Source organism: Nicotiana tomentosiformis, chromosome 2 (assembly GCF_000390325.3).
Source record: "Nicotiana tomentosiformis chromosome 2, ASM39032v3, whole genome shotgun sequence".
In the NCBI taxonomy this organism is placed as follows: Eukaryota; Viridiplantae; Streptophyta; class Magnoliopsida; order Solanales; family Solanaceae; genus Nicotiana; species Nicotiana tomentosiformis.
The window spans coordinates 24922613-24945826 of NC_090813.1; the positions used below are offsets into that span (position 1 = coordinate 24922613).

The window sequence follows — 23214 nt, forward strand, 5'->3', positions numbered from 1 at the left end:
TGTGTAAATAATTAAAGTCGAATCATCATAGTGTTAATCAAATAAAAACTAAATTAGATCGATCAAGAAATGAAGAAACTGAAAAGAATTACTGTGATAGGCGTTAGCTGTATAATTAGTTTTATTCATTATCTCTCATTAGAATAATCTTTATGTGAGTAGAATATGAAAGGAAAATGAACAGAAATGAAGCAACTGAGTATTTAATCTAGAATGCGAATGGAATTTGTTGAAAAGGAAGCGGAGCTTTTTATCAAGTCCAAAGTCTACATATTACTGAAAATGTCCTTCACGTCCTCTCCACGTATTATATTATAGTAGCAAATTTGCCAAAAAAGAAAACATAGTTGAAAAGACAGAAATAAGCTTTTGAATTCCTACTTGCTTGAAGCTTTAGAAGAAACGGAAGTCAGAAATAAGTAAATTGGAGGTACCCTGTACACCAAGCTTCCAAATCACTGGTTTTTGAAAGACTGCAAAACACAAATTAGGAAATAAAGTAATCACTAGTACAAAGTTATTTATACTTGATTGAAAAAGCTTCAGACTTGATACCTCAAAATTTTTGGACACATCCTCCACCTTATTAGCAATTTCTTGCCTCTTCTGCTGAGCTACAAGTAGCAAAACAAATGGTCACTACAGCCTGAAAGCTTCAAGAGGACAAGGGAAATGATGGAAATAATAGTTACCCATTTTAGATAGATCCTCCATTCTCTTTGATGATCTCACTGCAAATCTTTGAAAAGCAGGGCTGCGATAAAGAGGAAAAAGGCATTTTAGTAGGCATCTTCAGAATATAAAATCTCAAGTATTACCAAAATTACTAAAAGGGCTTTCTTCTCTTCTCTTTTCTTCGAGAATAAAAAGTATACATCTAAAAAAACGAAAAAGGGCCAAAACTGTCCTTTTACTATATGAAATAGAACAATTATGCCCTCCCTTTAAAGTTGGTAGAAATTTTTCCCCTGCCGTTACCAATCCAAGTCATCCTTGCCCTTCCCCCACTAAGGGATCAATTTTCCAGAATTTTTAAATCCTAAAAATTATTTTTCCCATTTTTTAAATCCACATGGCATTTTAAAAATACCACCCCCTCTCAATCTTTCTTCATACCCCACCATTCCCCCACTCCCCTCTTTTAACATAACCCCTATTTCACATACATGAGGGCAAATCTGCTCCTGGTCGTATAGTGTAGGGCATAAATGATCCAAATTAATACTTGTAGGCGCATCTCTAATAGTAAAAGGACACATATGGTTCTCCTTTTACCAAGAACCTAGTCACATGATACAAAAGTTCTTTAATCTAAAAATGATTAGCAAATCAGAATATATTACTAAATACTAACATTTAGACTGCACAACGTTTCTGAAACAACTATGATGACTGCAAGAAATAGTAGGCAACAGAACGGACGGATGATAGGCTGTCACTTATTTAAAGTAAGGCAACCATAATTTAATAGATTTCTTGTTCTTTGTTTAGTTTGCTTATACTTTCCTGAGCCGAAGGTCTATTGGAAACAACCTCTCTATCCTCACAAGGTAGGGATAAGGTCTGCGTACACACTACTCTCCCCAGACCCCACGGTGTTTAGTTAAAACTGCACAAAAATGCAAATCACCTTTGACTTTGCTGGTAGTTGCATAGCAAGAGACAAGGATTGGGATGCACTATGACGCAAGATTCACATATACAACAACACAAAACAAACCACCCTGGAATTGATGAAAGGACATCTTTGTTCCAGTCAAATCAAATGACATCATGGAAACAAATAGTTGTAAAAAGAATTTCTTTCTCAACATGCACTAAGATAGAATAACAATAAGAAAATGTACATCATCTCACAGTCATTACAAACGTACAAAATTAAAATAAGAAGATGACCAAGCAGCCTCAATTCATCACATATTTGCAAAGATGACCAAGGATTCGTAACTTTTGCATAAGAAATGAACGTAAAACAAAGTCGGACACTTTCTCATGCTTGTCATTGGACATAGGGGCAGCTTAACCCAAGGCAACTAAAGCAAGGCTTTAGGCCCCAAAAGATATAGGGCCCCAAATATTATTCATATTAAATATATAACAAGTATAGTTTAAATAATTACTCCTATAATTCTTTATAATAGTAAGTCCTTTGATCAACCATTTGCTATGTCAATAATCATTATGGCATAGTCCAAAGATTATGCTATTTTTTAGGGCAAATTTAGTTAAGCTATAACAAATGAATGATATGCACTTGAATGACCTCCTCCTTCATTCTTCTTATTCTCTTCAACTTGGATTAATTTTCCCTTTACCATAGCTTCTGTACGTACCTTGAGCTAATTAGTTCCATATTGATTTTTGGACTTTCTTTGTAACAAACGTACTACGAAAAACTATCCAAGTAGAAGATAATACTCTAATTGATATACTCAATGAAATAAAAGATTGTATTCTTCTTTCACATGCCTATATAATATTGCTCATAGAAAAATATAGACAATTCCCCTAACGTAAAGATGTTTTTCGAAAGTAAAATTAATTAAACTTTACCTAAGATCAACAATATCTCAAGAATGATTAAATAAATTGGCTATATTATCAATTAGGAAGAAAATATTAGAAGAAGTTGATTGTACAATATAATTAACATATTTTCCTCCAAAGGCCTCTAATAACGATTCAGCTTTAAGCCCCGTACATCATCGAGCCGCCACTGATTGGACAGTGACAAAATATGATAGCTGATTGTACAAGAAAAAGCTAGTAAAGCTCATTTTTTAAGAAAAAAACATAACCAGAAAAAGAAACAACTTTTCTTATGCAAAAGTCACGAATCATACAATTCCCTTTGTACATTTCACCTAAGTTACTCGGACACGGGTGTAGGTGTCCGACATAGGTGCGGATTTAGAGGTCGGATCCTTCGAGATGTAAATTGTAAGATTCGTGGATACAGATCCTAGTACGGATACGGGTGCAAGGATCCGGCTAAAAATAATTCAAAAAATAAAAATATAAAAAATATTTCTAAATTATGATAAATTTTGGGAAATACTTGTGTATAGCTTGTAAAGTGTGATTTTTTTTTTACTCTCAAATTGTAGATAAGAAAATGATTGATTTCCTAGATACGGTATGCTATTTTATTCAAATTTAACCTAATTTTGGTTTTGATTTCGGGAATTAAATTGTATATCGCCTAGAATTTTTTTGTCCGTCGTGGTCAAAGTATCCAAAATCGTTTGACCAGATCCGGTACGGATCCCATACCCACACCCATACTAGTGTCGTGTCGACACGGATGCGGCACCTAAACTGCCATGTTGGAGCAACTTAGCATTTCACACAATGGAAAAGAAAAAGATTGAGAAACCAAAAAACACACAAAACCAGAAAATAAAAACGGAGAGAACCACAAAATACAATAAATAAATAGTGCTTTTCATAGAAACAGTGCTCTGCAGTTCTGATCTTCAATTATTGGATATAATTAAGAGCCGGCGGATCAGTTTTGTTCCTTTGACGGTTTGACCTAAAGTGAGGTTACAAATTTCCAATCAGATCAGTCATGTGTGGTGATTTCTTTCTTCTTTTTTCCAAAGCACTATTTTTCTTTCATTTTGAGAATGCATCCTTCTCAATATTTAACTAACTTTATATCGACTCTAAAGTTGTGATTTTTAGAGTGTCCAGATTGGATCAAAAATTCAAATCCCATATCAAACTAGATAAGAACTGAGTACTATTTTTATGCTTAAAATCACATTCAGAAATAGTTTTGAATTCACTAAAACATGTAAACTAACGTCTAATTATAATAACATAGCTCACAAATGAAACTAACAAACACAAACTTGGATTTCTTTCATTTTTGGGAGATACTATCAGTGAAATCCTATAGCAGGAAGCAGAAAGATAACCCATGACTTGTATTGAAGATGGTTTGACCTATATAACCCATCACTCAACCCGTATTAAATATGGGGGGCTTGGGTTTTAGTCCATTTTTGTTCAACCTGTTAACAACACACCCAGACCCAATCCACCCCAACCCGCCCATTTGACAGCACAGATCTTTCATACAAGACAAACCCATCTTAAGGTTCCTAATATTGACCTTTGACACATGTCTCACCAGGTGGATTAGTTGCATCCTATTCATAGTGACAAGATTTCTTCACTACTAAACTACCTCCTTAACTTGGATAACGAATTTTTCTTTATCGACTAGAAAAATTCAAACTTGGAGAAATATTAGACCTTTACAAAAAAAGACTAATTTTGACAAGAAAAGCATTAGTTCTCCCATCCTAATAAAACATTAGCAAAAATAAAACTATAATTTTGAATTTAAACAGAAAGAAATATATCGAAGCTCAATCAAATGATTTATCAAATGAACAAGAAACATTTGAGTTGCAACAAAAAGTAAAGATGATTCTTTTACACGAGAATATATGCACGAAATTGATTACAGCAAGTTATAAAAAAGCTCAATGTTGTCACCCCCAACCAATAACAATAACTACGCCGCAGTCCCAAAAAAGTTCGGGTTGGTTATATGAATCCTCAATTCTTCAATAAAGCTCAACACATGTCACCTTCCCTCCCAAAAAAACAGAATTTTGACTTGAAAGAATAATAAAACTAAAATTTTGAAATTAAACAGAAGGAAATAACTCAAAGCTCAATCAAACAGTTTATAAAATAATTACCTGTTGGCAAGGCCATTGACGATTAATTCATTGGCGACATAAGAAATAACCCTATGAAGGAAATTTCCCCCACCAGCCATGGCTGAGATTGCACCAACTATCAACAATTAAGAAAATGAAGCAATAAATATACAACTACAGTTTTATTAATAGAAAATTCGAAAAGGTGAGCAAATGGAATGGACCAGATTGATCAAACCCTAGCCCGGGAAAAAGGTATTGGCTAAACTATAGGGGAAGGGTTAGTATTTATAAGGTGACTGGACTAGTGGGCTTTGTGCACCGATTAATTATGGGCTTACAAATATGGCCTGCAGTAAAAACTAGCGTAAATGACACCAGGTAGTCACTTTTAAGTGATGTTTAATCTACAGTTTTCAATGTACTTAAAAATTAATCAATTCGTTCAAATCTCAGGACACAGTATCCTGTAGTTTAAACTTTAGGATATCGTATCCTAAAGCTCGAAAATTGTGACTAGAAATTTGAATCTTATTGAATTTTAAATTAGCAATTTAGAAATTCAGGACACTAAGTCTTGAATTTTAAATTTGTAGTTTAGGAATTTAGTATACTAAGTCCTGAATTCTAAATTAATAGCTCAAAAATTTAGGATACAAAAATATAAAATACTTAATCCTGAACTAATCTTTAAATACATTGTAAATTGTGCATATATTTTAATAGCATGCTTAAAAGTGGCTAGTGCACTTCGCCCTAAAAACTCATAACCCATTGAAGTGGTACTTTTCCCCCTTCTTTTTATTTTCCATTTAAATCTTTTTTTTCTGGAATGATTTTCTTTTCTTTTCTTTTCTTTAAGCATCTCATATGGTGTAGTACAATAATTGACTCCATTGAATTGAGCAGATGTAGAACAACATCCGTCAGGTATGTACGAGACGACGACAACAACAACAACCCAGTAAAATTTCACTAATGGGTTCTGGGAAGGGTAGTGTGTACGCAGACCTTACCCTTACTCCGAAGGAGTAGAGAGACTGTTTCCGAAAGACCCTCGGCTCAAAAAAATAAAAAGACAAAAGGGCAAAAAGGGAGACAATATTAGTATCGCAACAACAATCATAGGATAAATAGGAATACCATGAAATCCAGAAGAAAGATGCAAAGTAAAGGGAGACAATATTAGTATATACGAGAATTTTTAATAAATTACATTAATTTATTTGGTAAAAACTCATTGCATTTTTGTTAAGGTTTCACGTACAATGTATTACCACCTTGCATAACCTCCCAAGAAAGACAATAGAAGAAAAATGGGGGAAATTTCTTGGTAACTTTACCATGGGACAATGAAAATTCAAATTTTTAGTTTGATTATTTTTCTACAGTAATATCGTACATTGAACTTTGAAGTGGCCTTTTGTGTAATTAACCCCTACTTTTATTTTGTGTGATAGAACGAGCCTGAGTCTTTTTTGTAAAACTTATCCACATTGCATACTCTATTATTACCTAATAACTATGGTTAATTAATTTGTATTTTTACCTCATCTATTATTTTTTTGTTAAGTTCCAATTCCTGCTATCTCAAGATCATATGGTGGTATTGAATATAGTAATAAATAAATGAAAGAAAAAAAAGAAGGAAAAAGCTGTATGTGAGTACACAGAGGATCATTTGTTGCTATGATCAGTTTGGTTTGTTAACTATTGCTTCAATAAAGTTGATTATGTAAGAAGTTATAATTTACAATTCACATATGGTAATGGCATTTTGCTTTATCATTTTGATTCAAACACTCGTACAATAACAATTAACTATAACAGTTAGAAAACGTCTTGAACAAACAAAACTGTAATAGAGAGTTTCGACTGTAATATGATAAATAAAAAAAAATCCCATTTGTGGGCTATAGATATGCATAAAGTAATCGATTCCAAGTGTCAGGAACTCCAGGCAAGCACCAATGTATACAATCCGCAAAATGCAAAGGGTCAGCTTTCTGCTCATCACTCAACAATTTGCCATATGATTCACCATAAATTGATGAATGAGCATCAATTCTGTACTCAGATAATTGTGTAATATTAAGGACAGTAACTTGAACTTTCATTCTTTTGATCACACTTTCCACTACTTTCATCATCTCTTTGTTTGAACCAAATCCCCAGTGGCCTCTCTTCATTACTGGTTTTGTTTCATTGAAGCACATGATCCCATTTATATTCCCCCAATCTTTATTTCTGAATTAATATTATATTCGCTTGTTAAAGTGGTGTTAGTTTAAGTTAAACCAAAACTAATGAGGTTATTTTAAGGAGAAAAAAGAAACTTAATTACCTTTCGTGGCTAGGAGACATGGTGGTAAAAAGAATTCGGGTTTTATTAGAATCAATTGTGGAATCAATCCAATTTGCCCAAGTCCTCAAAGCTAGTCTGTAAGAAACTGGTGTGTCTAATTCTTCATAGCCTTGTTCTCCATTTTGAAATTCACCCCATCTGCATTTTAATCAAAAAAAATAGTAAATAGCATTAATCATTAAGGCGTGTTTGCAAATTATTATACTTATTTCTTTCTTAAATAAGTAACTAGTGACTATATGCCTTCTTGGATTAGTAAGGCTGGAATTGAAAAAACACTTCTTAGTAGTCTAAAATGACTTTTGACCAAACTTTTTTAGTTAAAATAACTAATCTAAGGGACCTAATGTTGGGAATAAACCCTCAACAGAAATAATATTTACAGTAATAAAAACGGAATAATAACGTAGCACTGAGATACAGTAACTAACATGAATAAAAGAGTGACAACGATACCAAGATTTTTACGTGGAAAACTTTTTTAAATAAGGGAAAAATTACGGCCCCGAGACGAGCAACTGATATCACTATAGCAAGGAATTTTACACTTAGTAGGTCCGAGTAAAATACTCCAAAGATCACTACAACACTCAAAAGAAATAATCATCTTTTGATATTCTCACCTCACTACAATATCGCTCACTCTCTATTTTTCTCACAAACTATTTTCTTATATCTTGTATGTGAAACCTCACTCTTTCTTTCTCTCTTTGTTGGTGTGTAGAAATAAGATCTCTGAAGCTCTCCTTTTATAACTGAAGCCTCACTCTCTAAAGCCTATTATATTTGACAATTTGCACACATTTTTCCTTCTTTTTCTTCAACGTTGATAATTCAACAAAGTTGGCTACCAAACCAAAGAAATTCAACAAAATTTGCTACCAAACTAAAGAAATTCCCAATCAAATATTTTCCTTAGACACATGTCTATTACTTTAGTTTTTGAATAAGATAGACCCCATCACCTGACAGATTAATAAAGAACTGACAAGGAAAAAATTTATCCACACCTAATGTTTACTTACGGTAAATGAATGAATAAACAACAAGTATTTTACATGCACGTCTATAACTTAAACAACAGTTAGTTATTGTATATTAATTTATACATCAGTATATTACTTTGATTAACTTGTATAGTTTAGTGTAAATATCATCAGACGTGGATAAATTTTCGCCGAACTTACAGTGTGTTGATCTTGAGTCGGCCCATCCACCAAACATAAGTATTGAAAACAAGGATATCAATTCCAAGCCAGTTTTGGGCACGTTGTGTAATTGAGTCAACTTTAACGATTTTCTGATTTGGATTGAATTTGATATGAAAGTCAGTGTTAGATTCCACCAAGAATGGTGCCCAGTAGAACTCAATGCTGGCGTTGTATTCCTGAAAAGTAAGTGGAGATATTAAGCTGCAGATTTTGGATCTCAGGACTCATATTTACCGCCCGTTCATTTTTAGTTGTCCACTTTTGACTTTGCACTACCTTTAAAAAAAAATAAATGAACTATGTCTTTTACAATTTTAACCATAATAATGATAGTATTTTCAAAAATCTCGGGAAATGATTCGGGGAATGGATAATTAATGATAAGGAGCCCGTTTGGATGAGCTTATTTTAAATGATTTTTAAGCTAAAATAGCTTTTAAGCCATAAGTTAGGAATTCTAGCTTTTGACTTTTGGCCCTAACTTATGGCTTGAATTTGTCATTTTAGCTTAAAAACAAGTAGTTAAAAACACTTTTTTATTCTATCGAAACACTACAAAATGACTTAAAAGTCATTTTGACTTAAAATCACTTAAAATAAGCCAATCCAAACGGGGTCATAGGATGAACATGAAAAAAGATTGTCGTGAAAATATATTTTTAGTACAATGGACTAGTAAAAATGAATGGAGGAAGTAAATTTTAAAAGAATTCTTGAAAAAGACAAGATCTTTATGTTGACCGGTACGATTTAGTATTTACTTCAGCTTTAAAGACAGAATGCCCACGACTTATTTTTTTCATGGACTTCTGGTCTTTTGGGATTATAGATTCCACCAAGCACACAAAAGATTGCCATTGATTTTTCTGTAGTGAATCACCAACGAACATTAGCCTCTTTCCTTGAAGTTTTATGAGTGCAATCTCGGGATCAAACCTGATCGAGTCATAGAAGAAAGAACACGTTAATTATTTCACCGTTAAAATAACAAAGATTTCCATATCATAGTTGAGATTTTTAAGTCTATAAGTATCTCATTGCACTAAAGCAAATTGGTAATAAGTTTATAGGTTGAGTGGACTCTCCCATATTATAAGCCACTCTTCTGTATCATCTATAACATGTATCAAAAAATAAAACAAGAACCAATGTCACATAAATTTCCATATCGAAATAGAGAATAAGAATTGACATTTCAATTAGCTTGCTAACCTTGGCAAGACACACTCATAAGGCTGCCATTCCCAATATAGATAATCTGAATCGTTTCGGCCATTCTTAACGCAAGCATATTCCCTATCAATATATGAACAAGTCCTGTCCGTATACAATGGCTTAATTGAAGGGTTAAATACCCAATTTCCATCAGTATGGTTGCATTCATAGCGATCATTCTCGTTTAGAGGACTGATTTCCAGTCTTTTTACATCTATTAAGCCAAGAAAATGCTTCGGAATAAGATGATAAAATACATACGAAGTAGTGCAATTTGGATTTAATAGTATTAAAACAGATGGTTCACCTGTATGAGATTTCTTAGACTTTGTAAAGGTGCATTTTGAACAAGGTTTAAACTTGAGAACGGAGTGATAAGTACTGATTTTGTCAATGTAGAAGAGAGAAATGAAACCTATTGTACAGATAATGACTGTGATTACGGGCAAAGATAAATTTCCTCTAGCAGATTTTGTCCATCCCATTGTGAAAGTGAGGAAAAATTTAACTTTGAAATAAGGTGAAGGCAGAGTAAAATTCGAGGGCTTAGGGCTCAATTTACAATATTTATCAAGTTCAATGTTAGTGTGCTATCTTTTGAGTTTAATACTAATACACTTGTTACTGGTAATATAGGTTTACTTCCATAGGCCGTTAATCAGTAATTAGTTGAAGCATTTGCTAAAGACAGCATGGGTAAGCCGGATACAGATGTTTTTTCGTTTTTTTATTTTCATTTTTTAGTGCACTAAAGACATGTTATATCAATCAAATTAGCTACCATTAGTAGAGAAAAAGAAAAGCCACTTTCTTTTTACCATTTTCTACCTGAGACTAGCTATAGTGATATCTCTCTCCAACCAACATTGTATATAAAAAGGCTATTAATTGTTAACTTTGTTTATACTATAGATCTTTCTACTTAGTGTTATGCGTATGTTGTGGCGATTATATTATGGTAACAACTAACAAATTTAACAGAAAATAAGAAGATAATAAAGACAAGATGACATCAAAGAGATAGAATTTCACAGTAGAAGGCAAAACGCAACTACTGATCTGAGCTCTCAATTCTTCTTTTAGTTTACGGTAGTATACGCGGGTAAAACCGAACCCGCTGCATGACTCGATTTTCCGGTGAGTGAATCGGAACAGGAACAGGACCGTATTGTATCGGAGTCAGAACGAAGAATCCTCGTATTAGGGCTCGGGCAAGGCACATGCCCTCGTGGATATCGGGGCAATATCCTCGAGAGCCGATCTGAAGATTGAAGACTTCGGAGAACATTACCAAGTAGCTGCGCATGACTAACAAAGGACCGTTATGTCCATGCTTAACCGGATATCACGGCGCGTATCTCGGCTCGTATCAGTGATCGGCGAAACGGAAGATTTTTACCTTTTTTAGAATTGTACTTAGGGTAAAACTCCCCTACTATATAAAGGGGAAAGATTATTATTCATAGGGATACATTGTAACACGCATATCAAAGCAATATACTCTTAATTTTTTTATTATTCAAAGTCATTACTTTTGTTCATCAGTTCTTCATTAGTGTGAGCTAGGGATCGAAAACAGACATTTCATTAAGACGTTACTAAGTCCGGGATCACGCTTCTTATTGGTTTGACAATTTATTACATCATTTATCTGTTTAATCTAATGTCATTTATCATTTGTATTGAATTAATCCGCATATCCTTAAAACGACATATAAATTTAATTATTATCTGTTTTTAAGGGTAAACAATTTGGTGCACACCGTGGGACCAAGGATAATAGTGGCAATTTGATACAAATTTCCATAACACACTATATTTTACACTTGTTCTTTCAGCTTTTAATTTCAGGTCAAATTAAATATGTCAAACTCCAAATCTGCCCATTTGAACGTTGATGCTGAGTCCGACCACCATGGCGAGAACAACAACGTGGTGCCCAGCAATGAGGTGCCCCCTGTTGACCCCAACGGAGTCCCAGTCGTTGATCCGATTGATGCTAACTCACACGTGTCTATCAAAGCAAACTTGCCTACTGACCCCGAAAACAACATTCACGGGGAGCCCGATCGATAGCCCCGAGTACATACGATGGCGAAAGTGATGAGATCAACTTGCGGGTGATCTTTGAAATATTACAGGCTCAACAAGCAGCAATACCCCAGTTGCAGAACCAAAGTCGCGCCACCAGCAGAGCTGATCCCGAACCATCCCGAAAAAACGCTCGCAGAAATGAACCGTCCACAGAAAGGCCGGGTGAAGCAGAACCCGGGACCAACCCCGGGATAATAAAGATGCTTGAGGAACTGACAAAACGGATAGAATCGGGAGAAAATAAAATATGAAGACAATGACAAAAAAAATAGAGACATATAACTCCAGGGTCGATCAAATCCCTGGAGCACCACCAATACTGAAGGGCCTGGATTCCAAGAAATTTGTCCAAAAGCCTTTCCCTCCGAGCGTAGCTCCGAAGCCGATCCCAAAGAAGTTTCGTATGCACGAAATTCCGAAGTATAACAGAACAACTGATCCAAATGAACATATGACCTCCTACATGTGCACCATCAAGGGGAACGACTTGGAAGATGATGAAATCGAATCGTTTATGCTAAAAAGGTTCAGAGAGACCTTGTCAAAAGGAGCTATGATATGGTATTGCAACTTACCCCATAATTTTATTGACTCGTTTGCTATGCTTGCAGATGCCTTTGTAAAAGCGCAATCCAGGGCCATCAAGGTCGAGACCAGAAAGTCAGATCTTTTCAAAGTAAAGCAAAGAGATAACGAGATGCTCATGGAATTCGTGTCGAGGTTTCAAATGGAGTGGATGGATCTGTCTCTGGTCGCAGACGATTGGGCAGTTCAGGCATTTAACCAAGGACTTAATCCCCAATCTCATTGGCTTGCAACAGTTGAAACAAAATTTGATAAAATACCCGACGGTAACTTGGGCCGACGTCCATAACAGGTACTTATCAAAAATTAGGGTCGAAGACGATCAGATCGGGGCACCACTCGGATCTGTTTATCCCGTCAGAACTAGTGACAGATCCAAAATGGTCGTCGATCATGAACCAAGATCGAACAGAGATCGGTATCAACCATACAATGAAGATCGAATGGTTAATAGGTCTGGACGCAACCCTGCGAGGAGTGAAAGAATGAGCGATCGAGGTCATAATAACCGGGGACTCATGAGCAAAAACAGTTTCGACAAACCCATCAGGTCTAAGGAGGCACCAAGGTTATCAGAGTACAACTTCAACATTGATGCTGCCGACATCATATCAGCTATCGGACGCATCAAAGATACTAAGTGGCCTCGACCATTGCAATCTGATCCTTCCCAAAGGGACCCCAACCTAATGTGTAAGTATCATGGCACTCACGGCCACAGAACCGAAGAATGCCGACAACTGAGAGAATAAGTAGCCCGGTTATTCAATAACAGACACCTTAGAGAATTTCTGAGTGACCGAGCCAAAAATCACTTCAGGAATAGGGACTCCAGTAAGAAGATCGAGCAAGAGGAACCTCAGCACGTCATTAACATGATCATTGGTGGAGTTGACATCCCCCAAGGGCCGATATTAAAGCGCACTAAGGTGTCCATTATAAGGGAAAAATGGACTAGAGATTATGTACCTGAGGGAACCGTATCTTTCAACGATGAGGACGCTGAAGGCATCTTCCAACCATATAATGATGCACTGGTAATATATGTACTCATAAATAAATCTCGAGTTAAGCGTGTGTTAATTTATCCAAGTAGCTCGGCCAATATCATCAGATCGAGGGTCGTGGAACAACTGGGTCTACAAGACCAAATAGTGCACGTAGTTCGAGTTTTAAACGGATTTAACATAGCATGCGAGACTACTAAAGATGAGATAACCCTTTTGGTAAACACCGCCGGAACCGTTCAGAAAACAAAGTTCTACATGATCGAAGGAGATATGAGATACAATACTCTATTCGAAAGGCCATGGATTCACAACATGAGGGAAGTACCCTTGACACTACATCGGGCGTTAAAATTCCCCACACCGGGAGGGATTAAGAATGTTTACAGAGAACAACCGGCCGCAAAAAAAATATTCACGGTCGATGGGGTGACCCCGATATCTGCACTCTCGACATCAAAGAACCTAAGTTTGGTTACCAAGGAAGAAACCAAATAGCAATCACCGACACCGGCCCCAATCGAACCAGAAAAGCAGGAGACAAATGAGGATGATGATTACGGAGTCGCTAGGTCGTTCATATCCCTTGACGATTCCAATGCCACCAAGTCAACAGTTGAGGAGCTGGAGTAAGTAAAATTGATCGAGCACTTTCCCGATCGAATGGTATACCTGGGCACGGGACTAACTCTCGAGATCAGGAAGAAACTCATTGAATTACTTATAGCTAACATAGATTGTTTCGCTTGGTCCCACCTTGATATGACAGGGATCCTGCCAGACATAACCACTCACAAGTTGAGCTTGGACTCGAAGTTCCACCCGGTTAAACAGAAGATGAGGCCTCAGTCCGAGGTCAAGCACGCATTTATCAAAGACGAGGTATCCAAACTCCTTAAAATAGGTTCCATTCGAAAAGTTAAGTACCCGGATTGGTTAGCAAATGTAGTAGTAATGCCTAAAAAGGGAAATGAATTAAGAATATGTGTAGACTACAAAGACTTGAATAAGGCATGCCCTAAAGACTCTTTTCCTTTGCCTAACATCGATCACATAATCAATGTGACAGCCGACCATAAGATACTCAGCTTTCTCGACGCTTATTCTGGGTAAAACTAAATCCGGATGGACCCGAGCGATCAGGAAAAAACTTCCTTCATCACTAACAACAACAACAACAACCACCTAGTAAAATCCCACTAATGAGGTCTGGGGAGGGTAGTGTGTATGCAGGCCTTACCCCTAACCCGAAAGAGTAGAGAGGCTATTTCCGAAAGACCCTCGGCTCAAAAATAAAAGACAAAAGGACAAAAAGGAGACAATATTAGTATCACAACAACAATCATATGATAAATAAAAATACCATGAAATCCAGAAGAAGGATGCAAAGAAATGGGAGACAATATTAGTAAATATTAGTAAATACGGCACATATTGTTATAACGTAATGCCATCCGGACTAAAGAATATCGGTGCCACTTACCAGCGCCTATTAAATCGGATGTTCGAAGAACAAGTAGGAAAATCAATTGAGGTTTATATTGACGACATATTAGTTAAGTCCTTGCGAACAGAGGACCATTTAGAACATTTGCAGGAAACCTTCAACATACTGAAGATATATAATATGAAACTGACCCCTAAGAAATGCGCATTAAGGGTCGGGTCCGAGAAGTTCTTTGGATTCATGGTATTCAACCGGGGAATCGAGATCAATCCCGACAAAATCAAAGTTATAGAAGACATCACCGTAGTGGACAACGTCAAGGCCGTTCAAAGGTTAACTGGGCGTATAGCCGCCCTGGGTCGGTTCATATCAAGGTCCTCAATTAAGAGCCATCGGTTATTCTCATTGCTGAAGAAGAAGAATAACTGTTCATGGACCCCAAAATACCAGCAAGCTTTGGAAGAACTCAAACGGTACCTTTCGAGTCCGCCTTTGCTTCATACTCCGAAGTAAGACGAGCAGTTGTACCAGTACTTAGCGGTATCCGAGAAAGCGGTAAGTGGAGTCTTAGTTCGAGAAGAAGAAGGTACGTAATTTTCTATATATTATGTTAGCAGGACTCTAGGCAAGGCCAAAACAAGGTATTCTCACCTGGAGAAATTGGCGCTCGCTTTGCTAAGCGCCTCCATGAAGTTAAGGCCATATTTTAAATGTCATCCCATATGTGTCGTAACTACTTACCCATTGAGAAACATAATGCACAAAACCGAGCTCTCGAAACGATTGGCCAAATGGGTAGTGGAAATTAGCGGTAAGATATCGAATATCGACCCCGAACATCCATCAAATCTCAAATTTTGGCAGACTTCGTAGCCGACTTCATGCCGACCTTAATACCCGAAGTCAAAAAGGAATTGTTGTTAACCTCGGGGACCTCCTTGAGAATCTGGACCCTCTTTATGGACGGTGCCTCGAACGCAAAGGGGTCCGGACTCGACATCGTGTTGAAGCCACCCACGGGTAACGTAGTTAGGCAAGCTATTAGAACTGTGAAATTGACTAACAATGAAGTCGAATATGAGGACATGATTGTAGGTCTCGAATAGGCTAAAAGCTTGGGGGCCGAAGTGATTGAAGCCAAATGCGATCCCCTCCTCATGGTAAATCAAGTCAATGGAACATTCGAAGTGAAAGAGGAACGAATGCGAAGATACTTAGAAAAACTACAAGTAATGCTACACCGATTCAAGGAATGGACCCTACAACACATGCCCCAGGATCAAAATAGTGAAGTCGATGCTATGGCTAACTTGGGATCGTCGGTTAATGATGATGAATTCAGATCGGGGACGGTCGTACAACTCATGATATCGACAGTGGAAGAAGGCCATGCCGAGATAAACTCGACAAGTTTAACCTGGGACTAGAGAAACAAGTATATAGATTACCTGAAGACATGGAAGCTACCCTCGGATCCCAAAGAATCGAGAGCTCTGCACACGAAAGCGGACAGATTTAGCATGTTCGAAGATAATACCTTATTCACAAGAACGTTTGATGGCCCACTCACCATATGTTTGGGACCGGGAGACACCGAATATGTTTTGAGGGAAGTTCACGAAAGCACATGCGGGAACCATTCGGGGGCAGAATCGTTGGTTCGTAAGATAATCAGAGCTGGCTATTACTGGATCAACATGGATAAAGATGCGAAAGGGGTTCATGTGAAAATGCGTTGGTTTTCAGAGGCACGCACCAATGATCCACCAACACGGGAAGTTGCTACACTCGGTCCTGTCACTATGGTTGTTCATGAAAAGGGGAATGGACATCGTCGGACCCCTACCATGGGCACCCGGTAAGGCTCAATTTATACTATTTATGACTGACTATTTCTCTAAATGTGTTGAAGCTCAAGCGTTTGAGAAGGTCCGAGAAAAATAAGTCATCGACTTCATTTGGGACCACATAATATGACAGTTCGATATACCGGCCGAAATAGTATGTGATAACAGAAAATAGTTCATGGGCAGCAAGGTCAACAAAAGTTTCAAGGACTATAAGATCAAGAAGATCTTGTCAACACCCTATCACCCTATTGGGAACGGGCAGGCAGAGTCGACGAACACAACAATCCTTCAAAACCTTAAGAAAATGTTGACCGATGCCAAAGGGAAGTGGAAGGAAATCGTGCCCAAAGTCTTGTGGGCATATCACACGACCTCAAAATCTAGTACCGAGGCCACCCCGTTTTTGTTGGTCTACGATGCCGAAGCACAAATACAGGTCGAGGTGGGAGAACCGAGCCTCAGGTTCCGATATGCAACAGTTGAATCAAATGGTGAGGCCATGAGCACGAGCATAGAACTACTGGATGAGAGGCGCGAAGTCGTTCTAGTCCGGTAGGCCACCCAAAAATAGCGGATAGGAATATATTACAACCGAAGAACCAACCTCCGACACTTCAACATTGGGGACTTGGTATTAAGAAGAGTAACACAGAACACCAGAACCCGAACGAAGGGAAGGTCCGTATCGAGTCATCGGGATTACCGGTAAAGGTTCGTACAAACTCAAAGCGGGAAAATGCACACAACTACCAAACAACTGGAACGTGACCCACTTAAAACTATACTACTGCTAAGGTATGCCATAATTAATTTTCTTTTATTTATTTTATTTTGGCTAACACTTGCAAGCAATATCCAAAGGAGAATGTAGCTGATTAGGCCTGAAAGCACGCGTTGCACTCTTTTTCCCTTGAACCAGTTTTGTCCCAAATGGGTTTTCCGATAAGGTTTTTAACGAGGTAACAATAAATCGTGCTAGCTTAGAGTCAAAGACCGGTTTTAAATCAAAGTCAGTGGTCGCATTAATAGTATCCGAGTTCACTTGAAGATCGACCTCGAATATTGGGGGGCATCACCCTCGGGTCATGAGTTTTAGTAAGGAAGGAAACTCTGTGCTCGAACAGTCTAGGATCGGTGGTTAGGATTCATTGTAAGGTCCAAACGGTCAAATGAGTCGTGCCCGCGTAGGTCACCCCGGCCACAATACGAGCTTTTATGTAATATTATAGGTTACACACAGAAATGAAAGAAAGGTTCTATCTTACTAACAAACACTCTTTGCTTCTTAAAAGTATCGAGCCCAAGGGCTATTCCTACCCGAGAACTATCGAGTCCAAGGGCCACCCCTGTCCGAGCCCAAAGGGCTAACCCCACTCGGGGACTGCCATCCTTGATAAGTTTAGACGGCTCGGGTTATCAAAATCCAGAGGCACAAAACCTATTAGGCAGTGCCCAAACCTAAAAGGCTACGGTCACCCTAAAAACGGTTCGGAGACGTCCGAAGCCCATAATCAAAACATAAGGCCTTCAACAAAATTTCAAACCTGTTCAAAGGTTACACTCGGCAAAGATATAGTTAAAAATATTTAAACGAGCATCTTGGGGAAAGCTTCCGGTCACTCCGAGCCCCCATAAGTTTCAATCAAAACTTGTATCGAGGACGAGTCTTGTTTGGACCTCCGAAAAATGACTTATTGCTACGTTTGATTCCGTGCTAAGGCATTTGAAATTTTTGCAATTAGGATGCTAAAAATAATAGACTTCAAAATTACCAAAAGGGAAAATTTTTATATACATTCCGGAATGTCTTTACAAAGGCCAGTGAAAACGGACTCAAAAAAATAGATGTACAAGATACAAAGACAAAGACAAAATGCCTTAAGGCATCTATGCCTGATCTTGACCAGGACCTGACTCGTCACCAGAGACGTCGGGGCCTTCTTGATCTTCGAGTTCTTCGAAGCCCTCTGAGCCTTCTTCTTTGTCGGGTTCAGCTAGCTTCTTAGCCTCGACCTCAAGTCTTTTTGCCTCCTCGAGCTCGGCTGACAAGTCGAAGCCTCGGGCATGGATCTACTCAAGGGTATCTCTCTAGGATAGCTGCCTCACGTATTCAGTAGTAGTCTTCAAGCGAGACTCGGCTGCTTCAACATCAGCCTTATACTGGGCTATCATATCCTCAGCATCAACCAAGGTATTGCTACGTTTGATTCCGTGCTAAGGCATTTGAAATTTTTGCAATTAGGATGCTAAAAATAATAGACTTCAAAATTGCCAAAAGGAAAAAATTTTATATACATTCCGGAATGTCTTTACAAAGGCCAGTGAAAACAGACTCAACAAAATAAATGTACAAGATACAAAGACAAAATGTCCTAAGGCATCTACACCTGATCTTGACCAGGACCTGACTCGTCACCAGAGACGTCGGGGCCTTCTTGATCTTCGGGTTCTTCGGAGCCCTCCGAGCCTTCTTCATTGTCGGGTTCAGCTAGCTTCTTGGCCTCGACCTCAAGTTTTTTTGCCTCCTCGAGCTTAGCTGACAAGTCGAAGCTTCGGGCATGGATCTACTCAAGGGTATCTCTCCAGGATAGCTGCCTTACGTATTCAGCAGTAGTTTTCAAGCGAGCCTCGGCTGCTTCAACATCAGCCTTATACTGGGCTATCATATCCTCAGCATCAGCCAAGGTTGCTTCCGACTTGGACCTCGCCATTTCTAGCTCCATGACAAGGATCCCGTTCGGCAATGGCCGAACCCAGTTGAGATTGAAAGTCCTCATTTTGTCGAGCCCGAGCATCGACTTTCTCTTTCGCCACTCGGAGTTGAACCTCCACTGATGCCAGCTGTGCCTCGGCAGTCTCATTCTCTGAAGCCAACCGTTCCATTTTGCTCTTCCAAACATCAGCCATGGCTTGGACCTCATTCATTTCAGCTCGGAGTTGATCGATCCGGTCAATCTTCTGCTGAACCTACGAGGTTTGGTCATTAGTGTCCATGTCTAAGTCTTCATTGCTAACTTCGAAAACCTTTACCTTTTCCACCAAGTAGGCATGCTCCTTCTGAGCTGCATCTAGCTCGGTCTGGAGGTTCTTGACGACCCCTTCGTATCGCTCGCTGAGAAGCTTATACATGTCTCTTTTCTCGTCAAACTCCATGACCTCAGCTTTGAGCTGGTTAACCTTAGTCCGGTACTGAAGAAAGATTTCGTGATGGAGTACCGAGGCCTGCAAACGGGTAAAAGAAAGAAGATATGAGAAATATCAAAGACTAAGTCAAAGGTCGAAAGAGCGTAATGATGCCTTACCTGATTCAGTGCCTGATGCACTTCGTTGAACATACACGACACATCCACCCCATTCATTTTTTCCTGGTCTTCTTCGGTCACCAGGCATCAAAGGTGGCCCGCTACTCTAACGGGAGCAGAAAGAACCCGCGCATCCTTCAGGACAGTGATAATTATCGACCTTTTATGCTCGGGGACCGCACTCGGGGTGGGGAACTGGTTGACTAACTTTGGGCTCGAGTTTATCCCTCTGACTTTTGAAGACGGATCCTTTCTCGGCACTTCCAGGTCACCCATCCCGAAAAAGTCTTCCAAGACGAACGAGTCCACACTGTCAAAAAAGAAACAAAGAGGATCGTCCACGCCATGAGCCCCTTCGTTAGATTTCTCCTTCCTCGCTTGGGCTTCTTCGAGCATAGACTCAGTGTAAGAGGGCATCCCCTAGATCTCAATCATGCCAGGCACCTCCTTCGGTGCTGAACTGACATCTTGAGAAGTTTTACCCAGGGGATCCGTGTTGACTTTCTGAGTTTGAGTGGGGTCGGTCTCGCGAGTCTCCCCCTCGGATGCCTCCCAATCCCCTGGATAGTTGGCCATCCCATGAGTTATGAAAACAGATTCATCCTCCGGCTCATCCCTAAGACGAAGGAGGGAGTCGGAGGCAGGCACACAGAAACTGGAACCCCTCCTGGGCTTGCGGAGCACCCACTTCTTCGGTTTCTTCGCCTTGGAGCTCGGGGAGCCCGAGGGTTTTCCTTTTCTCTTCTTCTTTTCCTTCGTGGCAGCAATAGAGGGATAAACGGGTGGGGGCACATCTTCTTACCCTTCTGAAGGCCTAAGTTCGGTGGACCGCATTCGAAACTCGGGAAACAGGTGCACAGTCACAAACACAAATGGGAAGATCGAAATAAACGAAGAAGAAATTTTTATGTTAAAAGAAGGAGTTACACTTACGAGACGCATTGCACTTCTCTGGGAATGACATGTATTCTGAGGGGATCAAATCCTCAGTCTTCACTCAGACGAAGCATTCCTGCCAGCCCTTGTCACGGTCCTCATCGATATTAGAGAAAGGGACTTTGCTAGCCCGACATGTAAGCTTGACCAGTCCCCCTCAGAACATTAGGGGAAGTATAATCGGAGCAGGTGGTCGATCATGAACCGACGAGATTCGGTTTTTGGTCACGAAGTAACGGAGGAGGGTCACTATCCTCCACAGTGACAAATGGAGTTTTCCGAGGCACACTTCGTAACTCTTGCAAAAATCCAGGATGATCAGGTCCACCAGGCACAACGTGAAGGGATAAGTGTAAACACTTAAGTACCCTTTCACATGGGTAGTAACAGCGTCCTCGAGGCCGGGCACTATTATGCCATTGCCTTCCCAAGCGCAGTCCTTACGGACTGTGGGAAGAACATCCTCGGTCACGGAACATTTATATCTCGAGACCCCTTCACCTTATTCCTGTTTGCGTGAAGGCTTCTCCACCTTGAAGTCGTCAGCAATTAAGCAGCCTCCGGGGATAAATGCCGACAAAGGGGGCCCAGGGGCCGGTTCGTTAACATCCGTAACAGGAGAAGCCATTTCGAGGGCCACCACCTCGGGGGTGACCGCTTCAGTACCAGCGATCGGCTGAGAAGATGAAGAGGCAACTTGTTGAGGAATGGTTTTCGATATTTTTGACATTCTCATTTGAGAGAAAGTTTAAAAATTTGAAGAATAAGTACAAAGTTTTGGAGAAATAGGTTTTGAAGATGAAGAACAAGGTATGAAGATTTGAATAAATTTTGGTAGAAGTCTAGAGATTGCTATGAAGATTGATAAACATGGATGAAGATTTAATGAAGGTTCTGATAATGGTTGATGGCTCGAAGATAGCGGTTTGATCGGAAAGTAGAAAAAGGACAAAGGAATGAGGCTTTTATAGAGAAGCAACTGACACTTCGCATTCGAAGGCAATCTGCCGGTGAACGACACGTGTCCGAAGTCAGAACGACGTAATTGATGGGACGCTTTAGCACCCTATCGAAACGTACGAAGGAAGGAACCATATTCATCTGTCGTTTCCTATTGTTTCGGAAAACGTACTCTATGAGAAACGAAGGGACTATCTGTATACGGGTAAACCCGAGCCCACTGCATGACTCGTCTTTCCGGTGAGCCAATCGGAGCAGGAACATGATCGAATTGTATTAGAGTTAGAACGAAGAACCCCTCGTATTAGGGCTCGGGAAAGGCACCTGCCCTCGGGGATATCGGGGTCATATCCTCGAGGGTCGATCTGAAGATTGAAGACTTTGGAGAACATTACCAAGTAGCTGCGCACGACTAACAAATGACCATGATATCCGTGCTTAATCGGATATCATGGCGCGAATCTCGACTCGTATCGTTGATCGGCGAAACGGAAGATTTTTACCTTTTTTAGAATTGTACTTAGGGTAAAACTCCCCTACTATATAAAGGGGAAAGATTATTATTCATAGGGACACATTGTAACACGCATATCAAGGCAATATACTCTTATTTTCTCTGTTATTCAAAGTCCTTACTTTTGTTCATAAGTTCTTCATTAGTGTGAGCCCGGAATCGAAGGCAGGCATTTCATTAGGACGTTACTAAGTCCGGGATCACTCTCCTTATTGGTTTGACAATTTATTACGTCCTTTATCTGTTTAATCTAACGTCATTTATCATTTGTATTGAATTAATCCGCATATCCTTAAAATGACATATAATTTTAATTATTATCCATTATTTAGGGTAAACAAGTAGTTAACTGATTTGTGCAATGCTAGGATCGTTAAATGAAATAACTCATACACCTTCAAACAAATCTTCAAAAGGAGATTATTTAGATAAAACTTCTCGATTAACTAGGGACAATAGTTTTCTTAGTTTGTAAACATTATTACCATTCTTTTTTTTTTTTTGGAGTAATTTTCATGGATGGTCATTCAACTTTGTGTTCATTACGCAAAAGATATTTTCTTCTTTTTGTTACGTAAAAATCATTCAACTTTGTGTTCATTATCCAAAAGTTATTTTTCTTTCTTTTGTTACAGAAAAATATTTTACTTGACTCTATTTATCACAAAAGTCACATTGGCCAGATTTTATAGTATTTATACTTGAAAAGTCTATTATGCGCTTGACATTATAAATCCTTTTATTTATGTAACACCTTCTATATTATACACTATATTATATACTATATAATATATTTTTACCAAGGTATTTTTTTTATAAATAAAATAACTTTATATTATTTTATTTATTATTTTTATAATATATCCATACATTTAATTTTTTCATGGCACTCAATTTGTTTAATCATATTCGAACATGAACATATTTTAAATATAAAAACAATAAAAATTATTTATTTGAAATAAGAAAAATAGATTTGTTTAACAAATGATAGTTTTTTATAGTTATTAAGATAGTTTTTTTTATAGTTAATAAGAATTTTAGAAAAA

At 38.6% G+C, this 23214-nt stretch overlaps 2 protein-coding genes across 2 annotated transcripts; both read right to left on the reverse strand.

Moving 5' to 3' along the window:
- Positions 1–225: 225 nt before the first annotated feature.
- LOC104114372 (uncharacterized) lies at positions 226–4937 on the reverse strand. Its single transcript, XM_009624799.4, has 5 exons — positions 4904–4937; positions 4719–4815; positions 693–754; positions 556–614; positions 226–473 (listed from the first exon to the last, which is right to left on the reverse strand). The coding sequence occupies exons 2-5, from the start codon at positions 4796–4798 to the stop codon at positions 456–458; spliced, it is 219 nt and encodes a 72-aa protein (XP_009623094.1). The 5' UTR covers positions 4799–4815; positions 4904–4937; the 3' UTR covers positions 226–455.
- A 1491-nt stretch (positions 4938–6428) lies between these two features.
- LOC104114377 (protein trichome birefringence-like 3) lies at positions 6429–9955 on the reverse strand. The gene is made up of 5 exons (XM_070192993.1): positions 9468–9955; positions 9017–9191; positions 8232–8431; positions 7024–7182; positions 6429–6926 (listed from the first exon to the last, which is right to left on the reverse strand). The coding sequence occupies exons 1-5, from the start codon at positions 9953–9955 to the stop codon at positions 6593–6595; spliced, it is 1356 nt and encodes a 451-aa protein (XP_070049094.1). The 3' UTR covers positions 6429–6592.
- Between the last annotated feature and the right edge of the window lie 13259 nt (positions 9956–23214).